Raw genomic sequence first — 18,837 nt, 5'->3', positions numbered from 1 at the left:
GGTTCGTCACCATTCGTCCTGCTAGTGCTCTAGTCGGCTCCTCTTCGCTGTGTGTGAAATGTCGCGGCCTAGCCTAGTTAGACTAGAGTAGGCGACTACAGGTTATTTATATACCTACCTGAGGATAGCAGCACATAACAATAGCAGTTAACATTACATTTAAACAGAATCCTTATGCTAAATTACCTTATACGTTATTAAGACATCTACGATTTAGAGTTTTAAGCGTTTTATTTTAATAACAACAAACTTCGAAATTGATTTTCCGCCATTTGTATTTGTATTGTACTTATCAAAAGAGGGCCTCCTACATCCGGCACGTGTTTTTTTTATTTATTACATAATAATCAAATCGTAATTAGGCCTACAATTGAATAAATCATTTTGTTTGACAAATCCAGTAAAGAATTTACTCACCTACAATTTGGTTTATAAAATTAATTACGGAATTTACGGTAGTTACCAAACTATTTCACAGGTTTAAGTCACTAAATTTATTAGTTTTAATTCAAACCCAGTCTGTATGAACAAAATAAAAATAAATAAATAAAAAATAAATAACATGCATACCCTTTAAACATGTTAAATGGTTTGATGTCACTCCCGTTAAATACTAAGTTATATACAATAAATAGAAAATGATGATGAACTTTACTTTGAAGCCAGCCAACTCAAATTTCTATCGTACTTTTGTCAAGCACAATAACAAAAAAAACACACTGCATAATATTCTAACCGACATAGGAACTAGCTCCTCGTTTTCTCTTCAGACTTGAATAAAAGAAAATCGATATTTTTATTTATTGGGGCTTTTTTGAAATTGTAAATTAATATTTACTATTTAGGCCTTGTAATGTTCTTTAAAGTCAAGGAGATTAGACGAAAAGCACATTGTATAATCAAAGTCGTGATTTTTCTGATGGCACGATGTACCTATCGTGTGATATTAGTTCGAGGTCATTTTCACCCCAAAAAATAATGCTTCAGGGGTTTTTAATCATGTTTTCGTAGATTTTAAGTGCCAATATAAATAATAATTATACCCATACAAACACCTAGGGGTGATGTGTATAACTATTTATTTTCCCGAATTATTTGACAATTTGAAAGGGTCAACATTCCGTCGTCGTGTCACGTCCAGCAGTCCAATTATGTTCGTGAGCACGAATCCTGCTTGAGGTCTTGCAATGACGTTTGTTACGGACCCATATCAATATCTATTTTTAAGCCTGGTTCCCACTAGGACGAAAGTTTCGCAACAAGAACAAGGCAAGCGAGTGACCAATGAAAAGCATGAACAGTTCGGATAATCCATCATCGATTGTGATTGGTCAAATTATTTGCATTGCGTGGTCCTCCTACTAGTGGAATCAGTTTGTACGAGCGCGCGTCTACAAAAAAAAATGACGCGCCAAAAAAACTGACAAAGTGTAGCCACCATTTACCAGATGCACAGCGTCTACAGTGGAATTTCTCTTTCTGTGCTGATCATTTTAATACCGTAATCTGAAATTACAATTTGCAATGAAATCGGGAAAAGGATAAAATATAACAATAATCCTATATTATTAATTACAGCCTTTTGTTATATTTATATTAATTATGAAACTGTTTGTTTTGTCGCCAGACAATATTCTGTAGATGGTGCATTAGACTAAAGGGTCTTTCACACCTGATCCGGCATGGTTACGGTCCGGCGCCGGAAAATCCAATCGAACGTCAATGTTTCGTTTTCACGCGGCTACGCGCATATCGATTGGCGCATAGCCGCGTGGAGAGCGTCGTGAAAACGAAACATTGATGTTCGATACGCCGGACCGGAACCGTGCCGGAACAGGTGTGAAAGACCCTTTATAGATATAATATCTCAATCAAGAAGCTGACGCGTTATAAACGCAAAAGATATAAACTGACGCGTCAGATATTATAATATGTATTATATCAAAATGTTTTGATGAGGAAAATATAAATATATACAGGACAAGCTTTTTTTTTCAAACATTTATAGGACGCGAACCCAGCCGCTAATTAACTTGCACCAATATACTATTATTGTTATGTTATTTGATCTTTATTAGGTGCCCTACTTTTAAATAGAAATAAACTTTATATATTTAATCGTATCGGATTGCATCGTAAACTTGGAAAAAATGAATCAAGTATTCTGAAAGTTCACAGTATTATTAGATTATTCTTCTGCAACCGACAACAAAAGTGAATTAGTTTTAGATGAAGATTTCAATTATTAAACCCGTGAAATGACACCACAATTAAATTATATAGAATAAGGCGGCATTAAAGAGTAATACTATAGCATTACTGTCGGTAGCTTTATACAATACAATTATAGTACTATATCTTTATGAGTCAACGAAATGAATCCTTTTACAGCTCTATTGTTTTTTGTTTGATTGTATTACGATCTAATAATAACTCCACTGTCGTCGTTTAATACAGCCGCCTTAAGGGTCTTTCACACCTGCTTCTGTCCGGCTTCGGCAAATAAAATCGAATGTGGAGCGTTGTTGTGAAAACCATAAATAAGTGCTTATTTTATCCGTGTGAAAACGAAACATTGAAGTTCGATTTTATTTGCCGGAGCCGGACCGTATCAGGTATGAAAAGACGCTTAAAGGCCAATTTACACAGACGAGCGGTAACGGTAAGCGGAAAACCGCGTAGCTTGTCCCACGTAGAATCTGTATCTATCCTCAGCGTAAACCACCCGTCCGCTCCGCGTGTTGTGTGTAAAAATCGTCATAAGGAATAACATAGATTCTATAGTTGTATTACTGTTACCGCTCGTCTGTGTAAATTGGCCTTCACACTTGTTTTCGGGGTTCCAAATTGCGTCAGTGTGGGCGTTTTGTCTCCCCTGAAATCAAAGAAGTGAAGTAGTATTTGAAATCAAATCGGTTTGGTTGATTTACGGGAATTTAATATACCCTAACTCATTTTCTTAAACTTCGTTACAATGAAACCCGGTTTTCACGATTTTAAAATGTATTTTGCTCTTATGTGTTTTTTTTATGTAATTTGTGCTTTTCGTTTCTTGAGAGGTGACCATGTATTAAAATGATATAATTTTCTTCAAGCTGTGATAAACAAGTTAAATCATGATACGTGATTGTACATTAGGTGTCCCCACATAGACGCTACACCTCGAGGAAGATATCACTCAATACCGTCACCAGACGTGTGGGCCTACTCTGCCCCCGGGTCAACCTGGGTCAACCATACATCTCAACGGTTCCTTATTCTCCTCAGGCACGGATCATCACCATCGGACGTGACATATCAAATTTTGCCTTCATCAGTTTCAGATTACTTTTCTTAATAATAATTTATTCCATAATTACTTTCGATGTTTTCAGGCGTTTCCTCTGCAACTGATTCCCTGTTCTGTCGGTACGGTATGTCGGTTTGTCTGTTAGACAATGGTTAATTGAGATGTGTCCTATTCTCGGTGTGCCAATTGTTAGATCATCTTCTCTCGCCAATTCGATGGAAATTCGAATAATAATAATTAATATATGTACTTTCTTATCATAATAAAAGCACAATTTCACGAGCGCTCAACGAACACAAAAAAGAAACGAAAATTGTATACAGACGGATTTTTTTTGGCGCGAGAGTTCTTGCACGTAGAACATCTATTGACGAAATGTTAAACAGTTTGGCTTTTGATATTTTTTTCTCAGTGGGAGACTTCATAAAATATATTATTCAAATTGAGATGGTGAAATAGGACCAGAAACATAAAAACGTATAACATAAATATTATGGTAAAAATGTGAAATGTTTCTTTGGATACTTTTGGATAAGTTTAAATTATTTACAAATTATCAACAACTTATTCAAACAGAACAGCTATTTCTATTTTTTTTAAACAAAATTATAAAAAATGATTTAAATATCAATGTAATGTAAGCTTTAATCAACAATCCTCCCGTTCTCTTCCCGTTTTGGGACATACGCCGAATGTAGGCCTATTATTTAAATAAATACCGTTCCTCCGATAAAATCCGTCAACGCCGGAATCTTGCTTCGACCATAATTTAATCTATTTGACCTATTACTTACATTATAATTATAGAAACTACGGTGGCCTGCAACTGCCACGACAACGCGGCGTTATAAACCTTTTGCCATGTCACTTACAAGTCATCGTAACAAGGGAAGAATTTACGATATTCCGGTTGGCCGTAGTATTCGTCCGGATATTTTCCACGAAATAAATTCGTAAAAAACAGTATTAGATGCAAACACTACAGTAGTACATTATCACTAACAATTATGACAGGTGATAATGTAAATAATTCGAAAATACTACATCCTGACCCGGAATGTAAAAATAAAACTCTCTACTGGGAATTGTATATGCACGCAACAGACTGATTGACTTCACTGTTAACGGAGAGAAGTATGAAATGAAATATAATTGTTTTCATATTGGCTTCTGCTGTAACGCTTTGGTTCTCGCTATGTATTGCGTTGCGTCCAAGCGGGAACCGAAGCCTAGTGAGTTGATCAGTCAAAAGTCGCCCTTGCGTTACGTCCTTATTAAGTTTGGTTCCCACTAGGACGCAACGCAAGGTCGTAAGCCGCAACGCAGTCAAATTGACCAATCAAAAGCGATGGATTATTCGAACTGTCGCTTGTGATTAGTGATTAGTCAACTCGCTTGCGTTGCGGCTTGCGCCCTAGTGGGAACCAAGCTTTAGTTAGCATTGGGGCCTACTGCAGAGAACATTATTTCTATTATTTCAAAATGCGTTTCACCTTTAATATTATTTATTTTTATAACTTAAAATTATTACACAGCACCTGACTAGCAAGGCTGGCTTTCTGACACTTGTCGGGTTCGTTTCTGATTGGCTTGTCGTCTTGAGATTGTAAATTTGTCTCCAAGAGATTGGCACATTCTAAGGTCACATTTTCGTATTAACCTTATAAAAAGTATAACACATCATTAAATTTATTATAGGTATATTTATTATACATCTGTTGCGAATTTTACAAAATTCCACACTTTACCACAGTTTGCTCAAATATTTAACAGTAATATATTTTTAATGTATAATATTTTGCTGAATTTTACAAAATAAATAACCTCCTTTGACACGGGGAAACCTATAAAACTACGCGTTATACATTTTCACACACGTATACGTAAATTGAAAAATAGACATTCTATTCACAACATTCTCATCATGTCCATTATAGTTTCATCAAGATTTTCTTCCTGTTAACAAGCAATAGTTTCATCAAGATTTTCTTCCTGTTAACAAGCCATAGTTTTATCAAGATTTTCGTCCTGTTTACAAGCCATGGTTTCATCAAGAATTTCTTCCAGTTAAAAGGCCACAGTTTCATCAAGATTTTCTTCCTGTTAACAGGCCATAGTTTCATCAAGATTTTCCTCCTGTTAACATGCCATAGTTTCATCAAGATTTCGTCCTGTTAACTGGCCATAGTTTCATCAAGAATTTCTTCCTGTTAACAGGACATAGTTTCATCAAGATTAATTCTAGTTAACAATGCCATAGTTTCATTAAGAATTTCTTTCTGTTAACAATGCCATAGTTTCATAAAGATGTTCTTCCTGTTAACATGCAATGGCGGTCGTGAAGCGTTCCGATATGTAAATGTACTTTTAAACTACTATCATGTTGTTACAACATAGTAGCTATAATAGTAAACCCCTCATCAAAATGTCTAGTCTTAATTCTTTTCATTGTTCCTATATGTTTGAATAGATCAAACACATACATAATTATATATTGCATATATCCGACAACAGATATAATATACCCTAAACCCGTCTAAACACAAAGCCTGAGAACTGATTTAAAAAGAAAATTTAACCTTTTTGATTTTTATAACGATATATTTTCAGCATTTTACTACACATAACAGACCCCAAGGCACTCTTTTTTGTCTTCCATCAACATTGAACCAACACATTGCCATCTCATGGCATAGGTCTACTTGTTACGTTTTCGTTCGTGTTCTAGAGTTTGTAGAATTCACATTGTAGAGTTTAATTTTCTTCCATCGGCAGAAAAACATATCAATGAATCCTTGTCTGATATTCTTCGTGAAAAAACAGAACATGATTGGATTGACGCAGGTGTTTAAATAACACGTGATGGTTGCAACACCGCTCATGTACAACGCCGTATTGTGGCCTACAATTTGAAATTGAACCAGGATGCGATAGAGCATGCTGGGAAAATACATCAAAGCAAAAGCGATTACGACACACACGAACGATTTCGCCAGACGCGTTCGCCGCTTGACGACTTTTGTGACGTTTAACGAATGTTTGTCCATTTCGCGTAATTCTCGTGACGACTTCCGTAAATAAAGCGAGATTCCACCGTAGCAAAATCCAATAATAAAAAGAGGTAAAACATAAGAAAGCGTTACAAAGAGAATCTCGTGCGTTTTGGCAAGCGTTGTAAAATGCGGTAGATATTCACACTGATGCGTGTCGGAAAACGTATCGTTGCCATTCGTCGCTAAAATATACTGTGGAATGCTTATTAATATTGACATAACCCAGATAACCACACTAGTTATCAAGATATGTCTGAATCTACGTGGATGCCGAGAGAGTTTCCCAAAAGGACGCACAATACCCTGGTAACGCGTACCCGCAAGAGACGCGAGCGTATAACTTGAACAAGTAAATGCTAATATATAAGTCCCGCTGCTAAATTTACAGTAAAACTCTGTACGTTCAAGATCTTGGCCCACATACGTGTAAAAAATGACGACGTAGAAGGATCTATTTATAACCATGAGTAAGTCAGCGATTGTGATGTTAGCAACAAGTATCATGGAAGGCTTTTTACGTGTGTCTACCATGACCACGACAATAAACAGCAAAAGAACGTTGGCAATCACTGCAATTGTACCTACACACGTAGTAGTTATCAGTCTCCAGTTTTCAGTCTTTCCTTGGGCATCTTCATAATATATCGTCCCATTGTAGTTGGCCATTACCCACTCAAGGTCATAGACTACTCCTTCCTCTACCGGCATCTTGAAGACTTTTGATTGTTACTCTATCTAAAAAAAAGAAAGATATAAAACCATTAACTATCATTCTGTATTCTATCATTTTGGTGGTAAATTATCTCCTAAATACTACAGTTGTGCAGTTTATATGTAGGCCTACTCTTTTCAAATCTGCACCATATACCAATAAAGTAGATAGAAATGTTCTTAATCGGAATCCAGCTTAGTAGGCCTAGGCCTACACACTGAAATGTGTGAATCCTTTACGTTGCATTACTTGCGGCGGCAAATCATAAGTTGTCGTGGTATCCCCCTTTCTATCGGTTTGTTTTGTGACACACTAACCTTGGATTTAATCAAATGTGTAGACAGTTTATATTATAGTTTTCAACAGTTAAACACCAACCCCAAGAATGTATTTATATGTATTTAAACATAGTTATAAATCACATAACAAATTCAATGAATTACTGAAGCCGCTTGTCACAAATATAGAAAGGTTCGAGAAAAGGTTAGAAATATACGGTAAACATTTGTTATTGAAATAGAGCAAGTAAACAATATTTGTTTAAATTAATATTTGTTATTAAAATTCTACCATTTTATTAAAAAATAAAGTTTGTAGGCCTATAATTTACCAACAAAAATTGTATTTTTATGGAGACAAAATAAATGAAATTAAATGAAAAAAAAACATTTATCAACAAAAATCGTATTTTTATGGAGACAAAAATAAATGAAATGAAATGGGAAAATAAAGTCTGTATATTTATAAACAAAAATCCTATTTTATGGAGGCAAAAATAAATGAAATGAAAAAACACAATTTATGACGTGCTTATCGTGATGACGCAACAATGAGCTCGAGTTGTCCATTGATGAATGTCGGCACTTATCATGAACTGAATGAACGATATCTCAATTCCATTAATTACAGCAAATGTCAAGTTTACGATATCAACATCTATCTATCAACATATGGTGGCGTGAAGTCAAAGTTGGCACGCGAGTACAGAACTGATAATCATCCCATGATCATCCTATCAGTATTTGAGCGCGCGTGTCGTCAAGTTGGCACGCGAGTACAGAATTGATAATCATCCCATGATCATGCTATCAGTATTTGAGCGCGCGTGTCGTCAAGTTGGCACGCGAGTACAGAATTGATAATCATCCCATGATCATGCTATCAGTATTTGAGCGCGCGTCGTCAAGTTGGCACGCGAGTACAGAAGTCTGTATTTATTGTCTTTTTTAATTTTTTTTTTATTTCGATATTTGTGTGAAAATACAAGCTCAAATAGTATACGTATGAAACGCCATATGTGCCTAAATATTTATCTTTTTATTTAAGTCAAAACCAGACTAGCTATAAGTATTAGAGCACGCGTGTCCCTTCGTGGTCCAATCACATGTCTTTTTGTTTACATACAATGTATAGGCAAAATATGTTGAGGTTAAATATGGGTTTGTGCTTACCTACTCAATAAAGTACAAATATAAATCGACATTTGAACTGTTCTCCGGTTTCGCAACAAGTCCATTTATATTAGGGTACTAGAAAACATATTCCCACCAAGACCAGTTTAATGAAGTTGAGAGGATCGAACCAACAAGACACTTTTGTCGGAAAGCAAATTGTCTAATATATACCAATACACAGCTGATTTTAAAAAGATGGAAAAATTTGTTACATAATTGTTTTTCTTCTGATTTTGTCTTCGGCGAAATTACTTACTAATTACTTAGAAAGTGTTTCATTAAACCCCAGAGTATTAAGGCTTTGAACTACAGAAACGCCGTCTGATTTGATTATTACTTGTTTTCCTCAATAAGACAATAAGGGAATAACTGATACTGGAGCGATGACAATCACAATCGACAGTTTAGGCGATCCCCCCGTGCTGTGATGGGCTGTGTTGAATCCTAGTGGGAACCCAAGCTTAACAAGATCACGAGACAGGTGGCCGGGATACCTGTATGTTGATTATGACAATTCGTATCGGCCAGAATCAACGCCAATTTTCTTAAGATTGGTTCCCACTAGGACGCAACGCAAGGGAATTGACCAATCATAAACGAGAGTTCGAATAATCCATTGCTTTCCGTTGTGTCCTAGTGAGAACCAAGTTTTAACCCGAACACCACTGGAGCTTAACATTATAAAAATAGGCTGAGGTAACAAACCAAATATAAGGAATTCCCATGGTAAAAGAAACCGTAAATTCCTCGAAAAGGACATCGCAGAATCGATGCATTGGGAATCAGTGGCGCAGATCAAGAACGTTAAATTTATTATCCGAATTGTCGCGCGTGATTGGTCAAATTACCTCGAAAAAAAATGTAATTTAAACTAAAAAATACTTAAATTGTCTGTCAGCTGGTTATAATTAATCGTTTCTTTTGTCTTTTTAGAAGTGAAATTATTTTTATTTTACAGAATTGATAACTTTGTTTAAACTACAAAATAACCTATTCAAAGTCTAATTTTATTCGTCATTTTTTCATGTTTTTGGGGGACAATACATCTTTAATGATCATGTGCCGAGTTGCTGGCGACGACAACTCATTTCGTCATCTACAGGTGGTCCTACATTCACTGACTTTTCTATCTACCCTTTCGTTTATTTTGAAGGTTCGGGTTAAAGGTTTGATAGTAAGGGAATACTACATCCAAGATATAACTATTATTAACAGCTATATTGATATTTAATGACTTTAAAACCTGTCAACTTATTTTATCATAACTATTATTTCAACGTGCTTGCTCCTGGATTGGCAAAGAATTATATTGGAAAAGTGGCATAATTATGTTTGTGTACCAAATGTCGCCAATCGGGGAGTTTATTCACTAACAAATAGGACACGACCCAAAGGTACTATACTAGTTTAAGCTTTCAATGTTTGTAAAACTAGAAACTATATTTTTGATGAAGAACAATTCTTGGTTTGTCTTTTCAAGTTGAAGTAGGCCTATATAGAGGATATGGGCTTGTAATAAAGCAAAAACTATATAAAAAAAATCGTACTACCTCAGATAATTATAAGTGAATATTACCAGATATGTTGGTCCTTATATTATTACAAATACCTTTTACGGCCCTCTTAATGCATCTCGTCTTCATAGTACCCCACTCACGATACAAACGTCAAATTAACTGTGGGTTGTTTTGATATTGTATAATCACCGCAAGCACCACAGGATGTAACCTAACCGTGAACCGCGGCGACAATTTTACGACTTCAAACTTGTCGAATAAGATGCTTTGCAAGATCCTAACAAATTTGTGTGATGTCAGGTAGGCCCTACTTGCCTATCGCTAATGACACCAGGTGACAAACGTAAGGCCATGATAAAAAGAAGTTTGTTTTTTAGTAGGGGTTTTTACTTTTTTCTATTGTCACAAATGATAATGATTTTTGACGACAGTTATGCAATTCAGATGGAAACTTTCATGATTCTAATTTTATATTTTTTAACTGAATACAGCAATTAAAAAATAAATATCTAATAATACCAATAGTAAGCAAGTGATGCCTCTCTAAAATTGATGGGGAAGAAGGAAGAGAAATTTAACCATTTGACAATTATCTGTATTTGGCTTACATCATACCATATTTATAATAAAATTATATTATAGTAATAGTAGGTCTATATATATTGTGCCCCAAAAAGCCTCTTTACTTCTTTCTGACATCACAATTTCAAAATTTCATTTTCAAATTCATTTTGAGGCCTCTAGGCCTACTTTTTTTCTAACAATGTTTGTGATTCTATTTACGGTATTCTTCCTTAAGATTTTAAAGGTTTTTTTTTAATTAATAGGTGTTCGTATTTGAGAATCTTCTCGTGAGATGCCTTGTCAAACAACCTAATAACGTTGTAATATCATTCACGAATTCATAACGAATACATTAAGCTAAGACTTTAACCAAGTCCGTGCGTAAGCCTGGGAAATTAGAATTTCAAATTAACCAAATGAGGATTTGAAAGGAAATGAGAACTTCTAGATTATCCTTCGATTTTATGATTATTAATGAACATATTTTAAAAATACAGTATAAACATTAAAAATAAACTTCTCTGTATTTCATACACAACATTCAGGAAACGAGAAGATGCCAAGTGTGTTTAAATGGGTAACAACCATTTTGTGACAAAGAATTTGAGGCTTAAAGAAAATGAAAGTAGGTATAATTAATTCGGGGTGGAGGAAGAGAAAGAGGTCGGCAGAGAGAATGGAATCAACAAACTACTAATATCTAATGTATTACAATCTACTTTGTTATATATTTTGCAATTATTGTTCACCCAATATAGCAATTCAGTTCGGCAAATGAAGCGACTAAGTACCGAATTATTGATACACATACTTTAACTAATCAACTAGATACAAAGAAGTCAAATTATTGTACTTTGTCTATCCAAATGACAAAATATAGGCTCTTGGTCTACTGTATGTTTTAATGACTAGGCCAAACCTACCACAATAATAATAGATAAGTGTTTAAAATAATAAATATAATAGTATATACTTTTCTTACACCATTTTTAATATATACCAATTGGAGCCAATTTAAACCTGTAAATCTAGCTGGCAAAACCTGCTTCGGGAGGAAACTGCATAAACAAATATGAAAACAAACAAACAAACAAACAAATATGAAAACGGACAGGATTACCTAAATGGCATAACAGTCGATCGGCTCCTCGATTGTTTTGTTTAAACGGGTTAAACATATTATGATCCAATATACCACTGGTGGTAATATGTTGTGAAATTAATGAATAATAAACATTGGCTATACTATTAATAAAAATAAACACCATTTGGATACATTTTTTAAATGGACGAGGCTTTCATATCAGAGAGTCTAAATCACTCAGTCACAGCCTATTATAAATGTCAACGGAGCATTAAAAAAAACACATGAACTTTGTACAATAATTAGACATACACTCAAACCAAACATTGTTTTTGAATGCTAACAAGGATCTTTCGAGTTAATCCGATGCAGTAATGAGTTTAAACATCAGTAAAGTGCACAGCAAAACTACATTATCATCTTCTATGATAACATATGCCTATTCTGAGAGGACTACCTACATGCAGATATGTCAGCGATGCGATCAGCACCATAATGACCAAAAATATACCAAAATAAACAACAATGATACATGCTCCTATTCCAATGAAGACAAATAAGAAAATAAAATATAGAAATAGATGTACTTACTATTTTCGTGAGAACATTCCAAAACAGAATATAAGGAGTAGCAATATCCGTAGATATAGTCTTACTAATAGATTTTAAAGACGTCGTGTTGATGGTGATTTCTAGATAAACGGGTCGTCTTCAACCCATTATCAGTACTCCTTGTCGTCGAGTGTGTGTTTGCAATACCTTGATTAATACTGAACGAACCTTACAGCTTGAGGTATCAAATCTATTTATTTCCTAGTGAAATCACTTTATTTATTTACATTGCCAAATCACGTGTTATCATGATTTTTATCGACGACGGGCAGCCAATCATAGATGGAATTGATAACATAAAGCGTCAACGCTCGCCCTAATACAATAACCACGCCTACAAGTAAACGCGTTATATAAAAGTATGACACTAGGGAACAAGCTTGGAATGTTGAAATGTTCGACGTAAACGCGTTGTATCGCGAGCCATGACGCGTTTGTTTGGGGTACCTGACGCGTAATAAATTGTTAGTTGTGTTTCTCACGACTTATGATTTTACACTTGTGACTACATAACATAACTTTCTTATAAGACAATTCTAAAAAAAAAGAGGTTATTTTATTATGAAAGTTATATTTTAATATGAAAATGCAATTACAGTTGTTAGGCCTATGTTTTCAGCCCCAATATAAAGCATTTTGGCTCTCCCTACCACCGAGGCTTCACTTCACAAATATCCCCCTCTCAGTCCTCAGTGACCCCTCTAACAGATTATACTTGTAAGCTAAGTTGGCGCTAGTTCATTTATTTTTAATATTGGTTGTCACAATTCAACAAAAGTTGGAATTTGATTTTCTGAAATATAGTTAATAAATTCGTAACAATCGACACACACTGAGAACATTAAACGATGATGTTTGCGAATCTGCCAACCCTATGTGAGAGTAAAAACATTTTCATTATAAAATTGTTTTTTTTTAGTTATAAGAAAATGACATTTAGATTTATGTAAAATCTTGAAATTTCGAAAAATCGATTTTTAATTTCAATTTCCATTGATTGCTTTAATTATAAAATGTGTTGCTGGTACACGCTTGTTCTTATAGGTTACACATAAAATGTCTTGCCTTGTAAATTACATTCGATTTGAAAAATCGTTGCTAATGTTTGCAACATTTTGCATGACCTTTATTAACGCATATATTAAACAGTAGCTAGTATTTTTCAATTCAATATCATTTCATTCATTCATTCATGGCCGACGACGTCTTCTCGAACTAATTCCAAATACGGTCGCTTTAACTTAATTACAAACACGCTCTCATGTGAATTCAAATAATTTTAATTTCTCAACTATTGTTTGGCGATGTTGTTTCGTTGTAATTAGTCCGATGTGACACTTGCAACATTGACACTTGCAAGTTAGCAACATAAACGCTTGCTTTTCCGTTTTGAAAATATCAAGGACTATTGAAATGTCAAAGTATAGTAAGAAGAATAAGAACTTACCCAGGGCACAGCACGAAGACAAGATTACAAGGCCTACGGGCCTGGAATCAATATCTGGCGAGGAAATGAAAAAGGTTATACCACATTGAGTGAAGGTCTCTGGAATAATTGAACAAATAATTTATAATTACAAAAATGTTTTTATGATGTTATTAAATGATTTATAATATAACGTTAAAAATCATCTATAGGCCTAATTACATTTGTTCAGCAAACAGTGGCAGTGTATTAGCACCATTTCCTTTCCAATAATAATCTCACCTGCATTTCTGACATTTTTAATGGGTTTTTTTTGTTGTGTATCGAAACTAATTTGTTCTTTTGGCACTCATTTTGATGTATTATTTCGTCGTTTGTCTGTCCCGAATTGAGAATAAAACATAGCTCTCATTTGTACATTTTATATGTTTGATATTATCAGCGGCGTATGTGCCTTAAAATGCAACTTTTGAAAGAATTTTATATTCTTATAGATTGTTTATTTGAACTTATAGCGCAATTTAGTTTCTTCTGCAATGCAATTTTGAATAAACCAAAATTGAAGAAGTTAGTTGACCTACTTAATTAAGCATGATGAATTATGACATCTCAGACGACATGCAGACTAAAATACCCACGGGGATTAATGCAGGTAACATATCTCATCATGTTTACGTATTCATTCGAACTTTATAGTTTCTTGTTGATAATAATCATTCGCCTTATCATCAATAACGAACGAATGTACGTTGAAGTTACAAGGTGTAAATTGATTCATTTGGTTGAGGGTGCTTAAAACGTGGAGCGAGTGACAGATCTTCATCAGAAAACAAGTGAGTTATTTTTAACATCACTAAGAATGCATCATTTGAAGATTTGTACTTTAGAGGGAGAGAGAAAAAAAAGAATGATGGAGAGCATTAAATAATAAGAGACAGAATGAAAAGATGAGGGAAAAAAACAAAGAATGAGGGAGAGAATCAAAAGATGAGGGAGAGATTCAAAAGATGAAGAGACTCGACGGTGACTTTATTTAATTCTATAGGAACAGTTTAACTGTGTACTGTATAATTAGCCTACAGTACCCCTCTTTTGGGACTAAGGGGACAGTTTCTCGAGAAGCGAAAGAGAGCCAATATGTATTTAACACCACTACCAAGTCCATTTCAAGAATTCCACTCCAATTAATGGGATACGTTGTTGGGTCCTGAAAGCGTCCGGTTTTTACTGTATATCTGAGTCTGGCTCCCACCTTTAAATTCTGGGTCCTTCACCGAATGAAGTGAGGGAACGACTCTAGACATCGGTAAAATAAAAACAAAGCAAACACAGAATATGCAACAATAATATATTCAATCAATCAATATAATCTAATTTAAATATGTGCATATTGAAATACTATTTACAAAGACATTCTTTTCATCACTTCTAAATAATACAAGCTGTATCTATACTCGTTCTCTTTTTAATTCAATCATACATATTTAATCGCTGACCCAATTTCATTTAGGTTAACTTGAAATACAGCAAATGCTTAAACACATTTTGTGGGATAAACTAGGTGTATATTAAGACACATTATTTGGTACAACAGTGCGAGTGTAAAGCTCTGTCTACACTATCAAACTAGTTTGACAAAAAATGTGAGATGTACCCAAATATGGTAGTGGTATGCCCAAATACAGGTAACAGGGGAGTGTTAAGTTCTGTCTACACTATCAAACTTTATGTGACAAAAAAATGTGATGTGCCCATATATGGACATGATGATGTCACATCACTACCATCTTTGGGCACATCACACTTTTTTCGTCAAAGTAGTTTGATAGTGTAGACAGAGCTTTGGACACAATATTGAAGAACTAGGTATGTCATCTAGGCCTAAGACCCTTCTGAATTCACTGGTTTTATATGCAGTGTTAACAGATACAGTTATAAAATCCAGAAATTATTTAGCAAAAATTGAATAAATATTACATTATGTACAAACACTTTGCTAATAAAAATTCAACAACACAAGAAATCCAATTATTTTTGCTCTATATATCATTCCGAATGTTTTATTTATTAATGACGAATTTAAAGATTAAAATCCAAAAGCTAGATATCTGACAAATTTATGTTTCCTATAATCGGTGCTCCTTTCACTGGGGACGAGACAGCCGTGGTAGTAAGTTGTAAGTTATCGCGCACAAAATTGCGATGTTTTCCTCTCTTTAAAGGCGCGTTATGCGGCCCTGCAATTGGCTTCTGTGATTGGCCCGAGGGCGGTGTGTATTCTGGTGTCGTTCCTATCAAATCATATGTCCACTGCATATCAGATGTCTAAAATAAAAAATAGTTTTAATTATAATCATACACCAACCAAAATGGAACCCGCCATCTCTCCTTTACTGGATCTAACAAACATTGTTGTTGAAAGTAGGATGAATTATTATTATTATTTATTTAGGCAAAAGATACATTTTACAAAATATAATACAAATCAACAAATTAAACTAACACGACGCAAGGACTGTCACCAATTGGGTATGTACCTCCAACCAGTGACTACTAAATACAAATAACAATTAAAAACAAGTAAAATATAACGCACCTGGATAACAAGTTTAGCCTGATAGTTTTTGCCGTAAACCTTCGGAGTGAATGCTAGTTGAATGAGGGTACCTTTAGTTCCCAGCGGCTGTAATTCACCGGTTTGTGGCGCTACGCTGAATTCTTGATCACTACCAGCCACAAAGTAAGCGTTGAACAACGTTGGATGTCTATCAATAAAACAAATTTGAATAATAAAATAAAATAATAAAATAATTTCAATTTCCATTTTTTTTTATATTAGAGCAAATCATCGTGATAACCTAAATAAAATAGAGTACCCATTCTGTGGGACACATCTATGTAATTAAAGGGACACTTTGCTGTGAAATTAACAAGGGGAAATATATAGACTATGGCCAACCCCTATTAAGGCAACACTTTGGTTTTTTTTTTTGCTTTTTATTTATTTGGGGTTTTTGGGGGTGGGGCTTCTAGCATGACAACAAGATTTGTTAGTTATTCCATAGCAAAGACTTCTCTAATATCTTAATTAAATTGTGTTTCTCGAGTAATTGTACACAGATTGATAAATATCAAAAAGCAGAGAATAGTAAATCAATATTTAAGAAATAATTTAGTAGAACATTTTCACAACAAAGTTTTTAAAACAAAATATAAATCATAATTTTTTTTTGTAAGCAAACAAGATAAACTTGTGGGCATATGTGAAATGTAGCAAGATACATTAAGGGAATTCTGATACATCAATATGTCAACTTTGAAGTTCACAACTTCAACATTTAAATGTCCAGAGAAGTGTTAAATTAAACCACAACAACCACCAACAAAATGAATCCCTTGGCCATGTAAATACCAATGACTGAGAAGTTCACACTGTGGTCACAACATTTACAAGTTTAGGAAGCTTTCAGATTTTTTTGTTTTTCGATATCAACGTGATATTAAACAGGGAGATGTAAATATACATGTAAAGCCAACATCACCAAGCTTTCATTTCACGACAGTCAAGTTAGTAATCTGCGTCTGCATCTAAGTATGTACCATTTTTCAATTTTATAGTATTTATAGTCGATATAATGCTCGTCTTTCATTTCATCTTTTATTTCGGAAAAAATAATACAGAGTACAAAATTCTCCATAGCTCAAGAACAAATTACAAGTGTCTTTCATCTACCCTCCCAAAACGAAGATAATGATACACCTTCAACAGAAGCGATGCGTATCATTATGAAAACTTCACATGATATTTTCATCGTGCTGGTAATTTTTATTATTTTAATAATCTATTTATTTGCAAATTTATTAGTTATCCGCTTGGTAGAGCGGATAACTCCTTGTTACTGTATGGGATCAATATTTTTTTTCTGTATTATTCTTGGATCCTTCCTTCCTTTTTGTGAGTCGCGTTTCTCTAAAATGTGTAAACATAACATTTCATAACTTTGACAACATATGGGCATTTACGTGAAGTTGTGCACCTCCTATTTTTGAATGACGTCATAGTTGCGCAACGTGACTTACGCGCAATTTTATGAATTTCAATGATTGATTATAGATTAAAAACCAAAAGTCATTTAGTATTGACACTTTGACAAAATTTAAGTCATATCAGGGGCAAACTTTCTACGGATTAAAAATGGCATGTTTCACAAGAAGTTACGCGCGCACGCGCATTTAAAATTTCAAAATGCGCAAAATTAATTTCTAATCAACTTTTTATGCGTTTCTTGTCATTTTGAGCATGTCAAAAATTCCCACGGGCGCGCAATTTTTTACGCACGCGGTGCGCACGTAGCGTTAAAAACATATTTTTTTCTCTTGAATTATATTTTTCAAGTCTTTCCTAGTAATTTTGAAAACAATTTAGACCTTTTCCAGTTTAAATAACGCCATACGAACACGTTGAATTAGACAATTCGTGCGCGTTTTTTATGAAAAAGCTTTAAAAATCGTCAAAATTATGTCTTTTTTTAAACAATCATAGTTTCTAAAGTAAACCGTGAACCGTTTATTTTTATTACAAAATCTAGAAGTTGATGAGTTGTAGATATCGGATCATGCATCGATAAGGCTAAAAAAACATTGTGACGTCATCGTATGGCCACACGAATGTAAAATATAGGATTTTTGTCTCTTTCGTTATTGCTCATCACATTCAATGGAGCGCATCACGCTTATCTGTATTCCTTTTTCGCCTAAATTTATATATTGTGTAGGTCAATCAACTTTCTTTAGCATGAGATAAAAATATTTTAATTTTTATGACGTCATCGTGCCTAAAAATTTTAATTACGTGGGTCATTAATTTCATCTTTACAGTAAATTTTAATCTGTAATAGCTCGTAAGAATAAAATGTGATAATCACGATTAAAACGTTTTCTGGAAGCTATTGGATTGTAGATACGAATTCATGTAAACATTTTGCCAATCGGATGTTGTGACGTCATCATATGGCCAGTTGAATAAAAAAAGTTGTATTTTCATATTTTGCGTAATAGTTCATCACATTTAAAAGGGTGCGCATCTATATTTTACGTATTCAAATTTCTTCTACACGTTAATATGT

At 34.2% G+C, this 18,837-nt stretch overlaps 3 protein-coding genes across 5 annotated transcripts in view; all 3 read right to left on the bottom strand.

Annotated features, from left to right (window-relative positions):
• LOC144847767 (uncharacterized) overlaps window positions 1-260 on the bottom strand; it is a 28,489-nt gene extending 28,229 nt beyond the window's left edge. The window contains exon 1 of the mRNA XM_078704280.1: window positions 187-260. The gene's annotated coding sequence lies outside the window, so the exon portion shown is untranslated. The remainder of the gene's footprint in view (window positions 1-186) is intronic.
• A 4,735-nt stretch (window positions 261-4,995) lies between these two features.
• Window positions 4,996-12,397, bottom strand: LOC144847884 (gastrin-releasing peptide receptor-like). Of its 2 annotated transcripts, none has more exons than XM_078704447.1 (2): window positions 12,265-12,397; window positions 4,996-7,077 (listed from the first exon to the last, which is right to left on the bottom strand). In XM_078704447.1, exon 2 carries the CDS (start codon window positions 7,048-7,050, stop codon window positions 5,995-5,997), a length of 1,056 nt encoding a protein of 351 aa, XP_078560573.1. In that variant the 5' UTR covers window positions 7,051-7,077; window positions 12,265-12,397; the 3' UTR covers window positions 4,996-5,994. The 2 variants fall into 2 exon arrangements, with proteins under 2 accessions (XP_078560573.1, XP_078560572.1); XM_078704446.1 differs by having other exon boundaries at window positions 4,996-7,073; window positions 12,265-12,314.
• Window positions 12,398-15,045: 2,648 nt separating this feature from the next.
• Window positions 15,046-18,837, bottom strand: part of LOC144848674 (cilia- and flagella-associated protein 47-like) — a 39,838-nt gene continuing 36,046 nt past the window's right edge. For both annotated transcript variants that reach the window (XM_078705510.1, XM_078705511.1), the window contains exons 49-50: window positions 16,308-16,476; window positions 15,046-16,036 (exon numbers count right to left, since the gene is read on the bottom strand). In XM_078705510.1, the coding sequence (XP_078561636.1) occupies window positions 15,812-16,036; window positions 16,308-16,476 (394 nt within the window). In that variant the 3' untranslated portion in view covers window positions 15,046-15,811. The remainder of the gene's footprint in view (window positions 16,037-16,307; window positions 16,477-18,837) is intronic.

This window comes from Antedon bifida, chromosome 7 (genome assembly GCF_963402885.1).
Source record: "Antedon bifida chromosome 7, ecAntBifi1.1, whole genome shotgun sequence".
NCBI classification, from domain to species: domain Eukaryota; kingdom Metazoa; phylum Echinodermata; class Crinoidea; order Comatulida; family Antedonidae; genus Antedon; species Antedon bifida.
The sequence above is the reverse complement of the archived record's forward strand: the minus strand, read 5'-3'. Positions and strand labels throughout refer to the sequence as shown.

Bases quoted from the DNA above. Each gene is read 5' to 3' on its own strand.
- LOC144847884 (XM_078704447.1), bottom strand. From the start codon at position 7,050: ATGCCGGTAGAGGAAGGAGTAGTCTATGACCTTGAGTGGGTAATGGCC.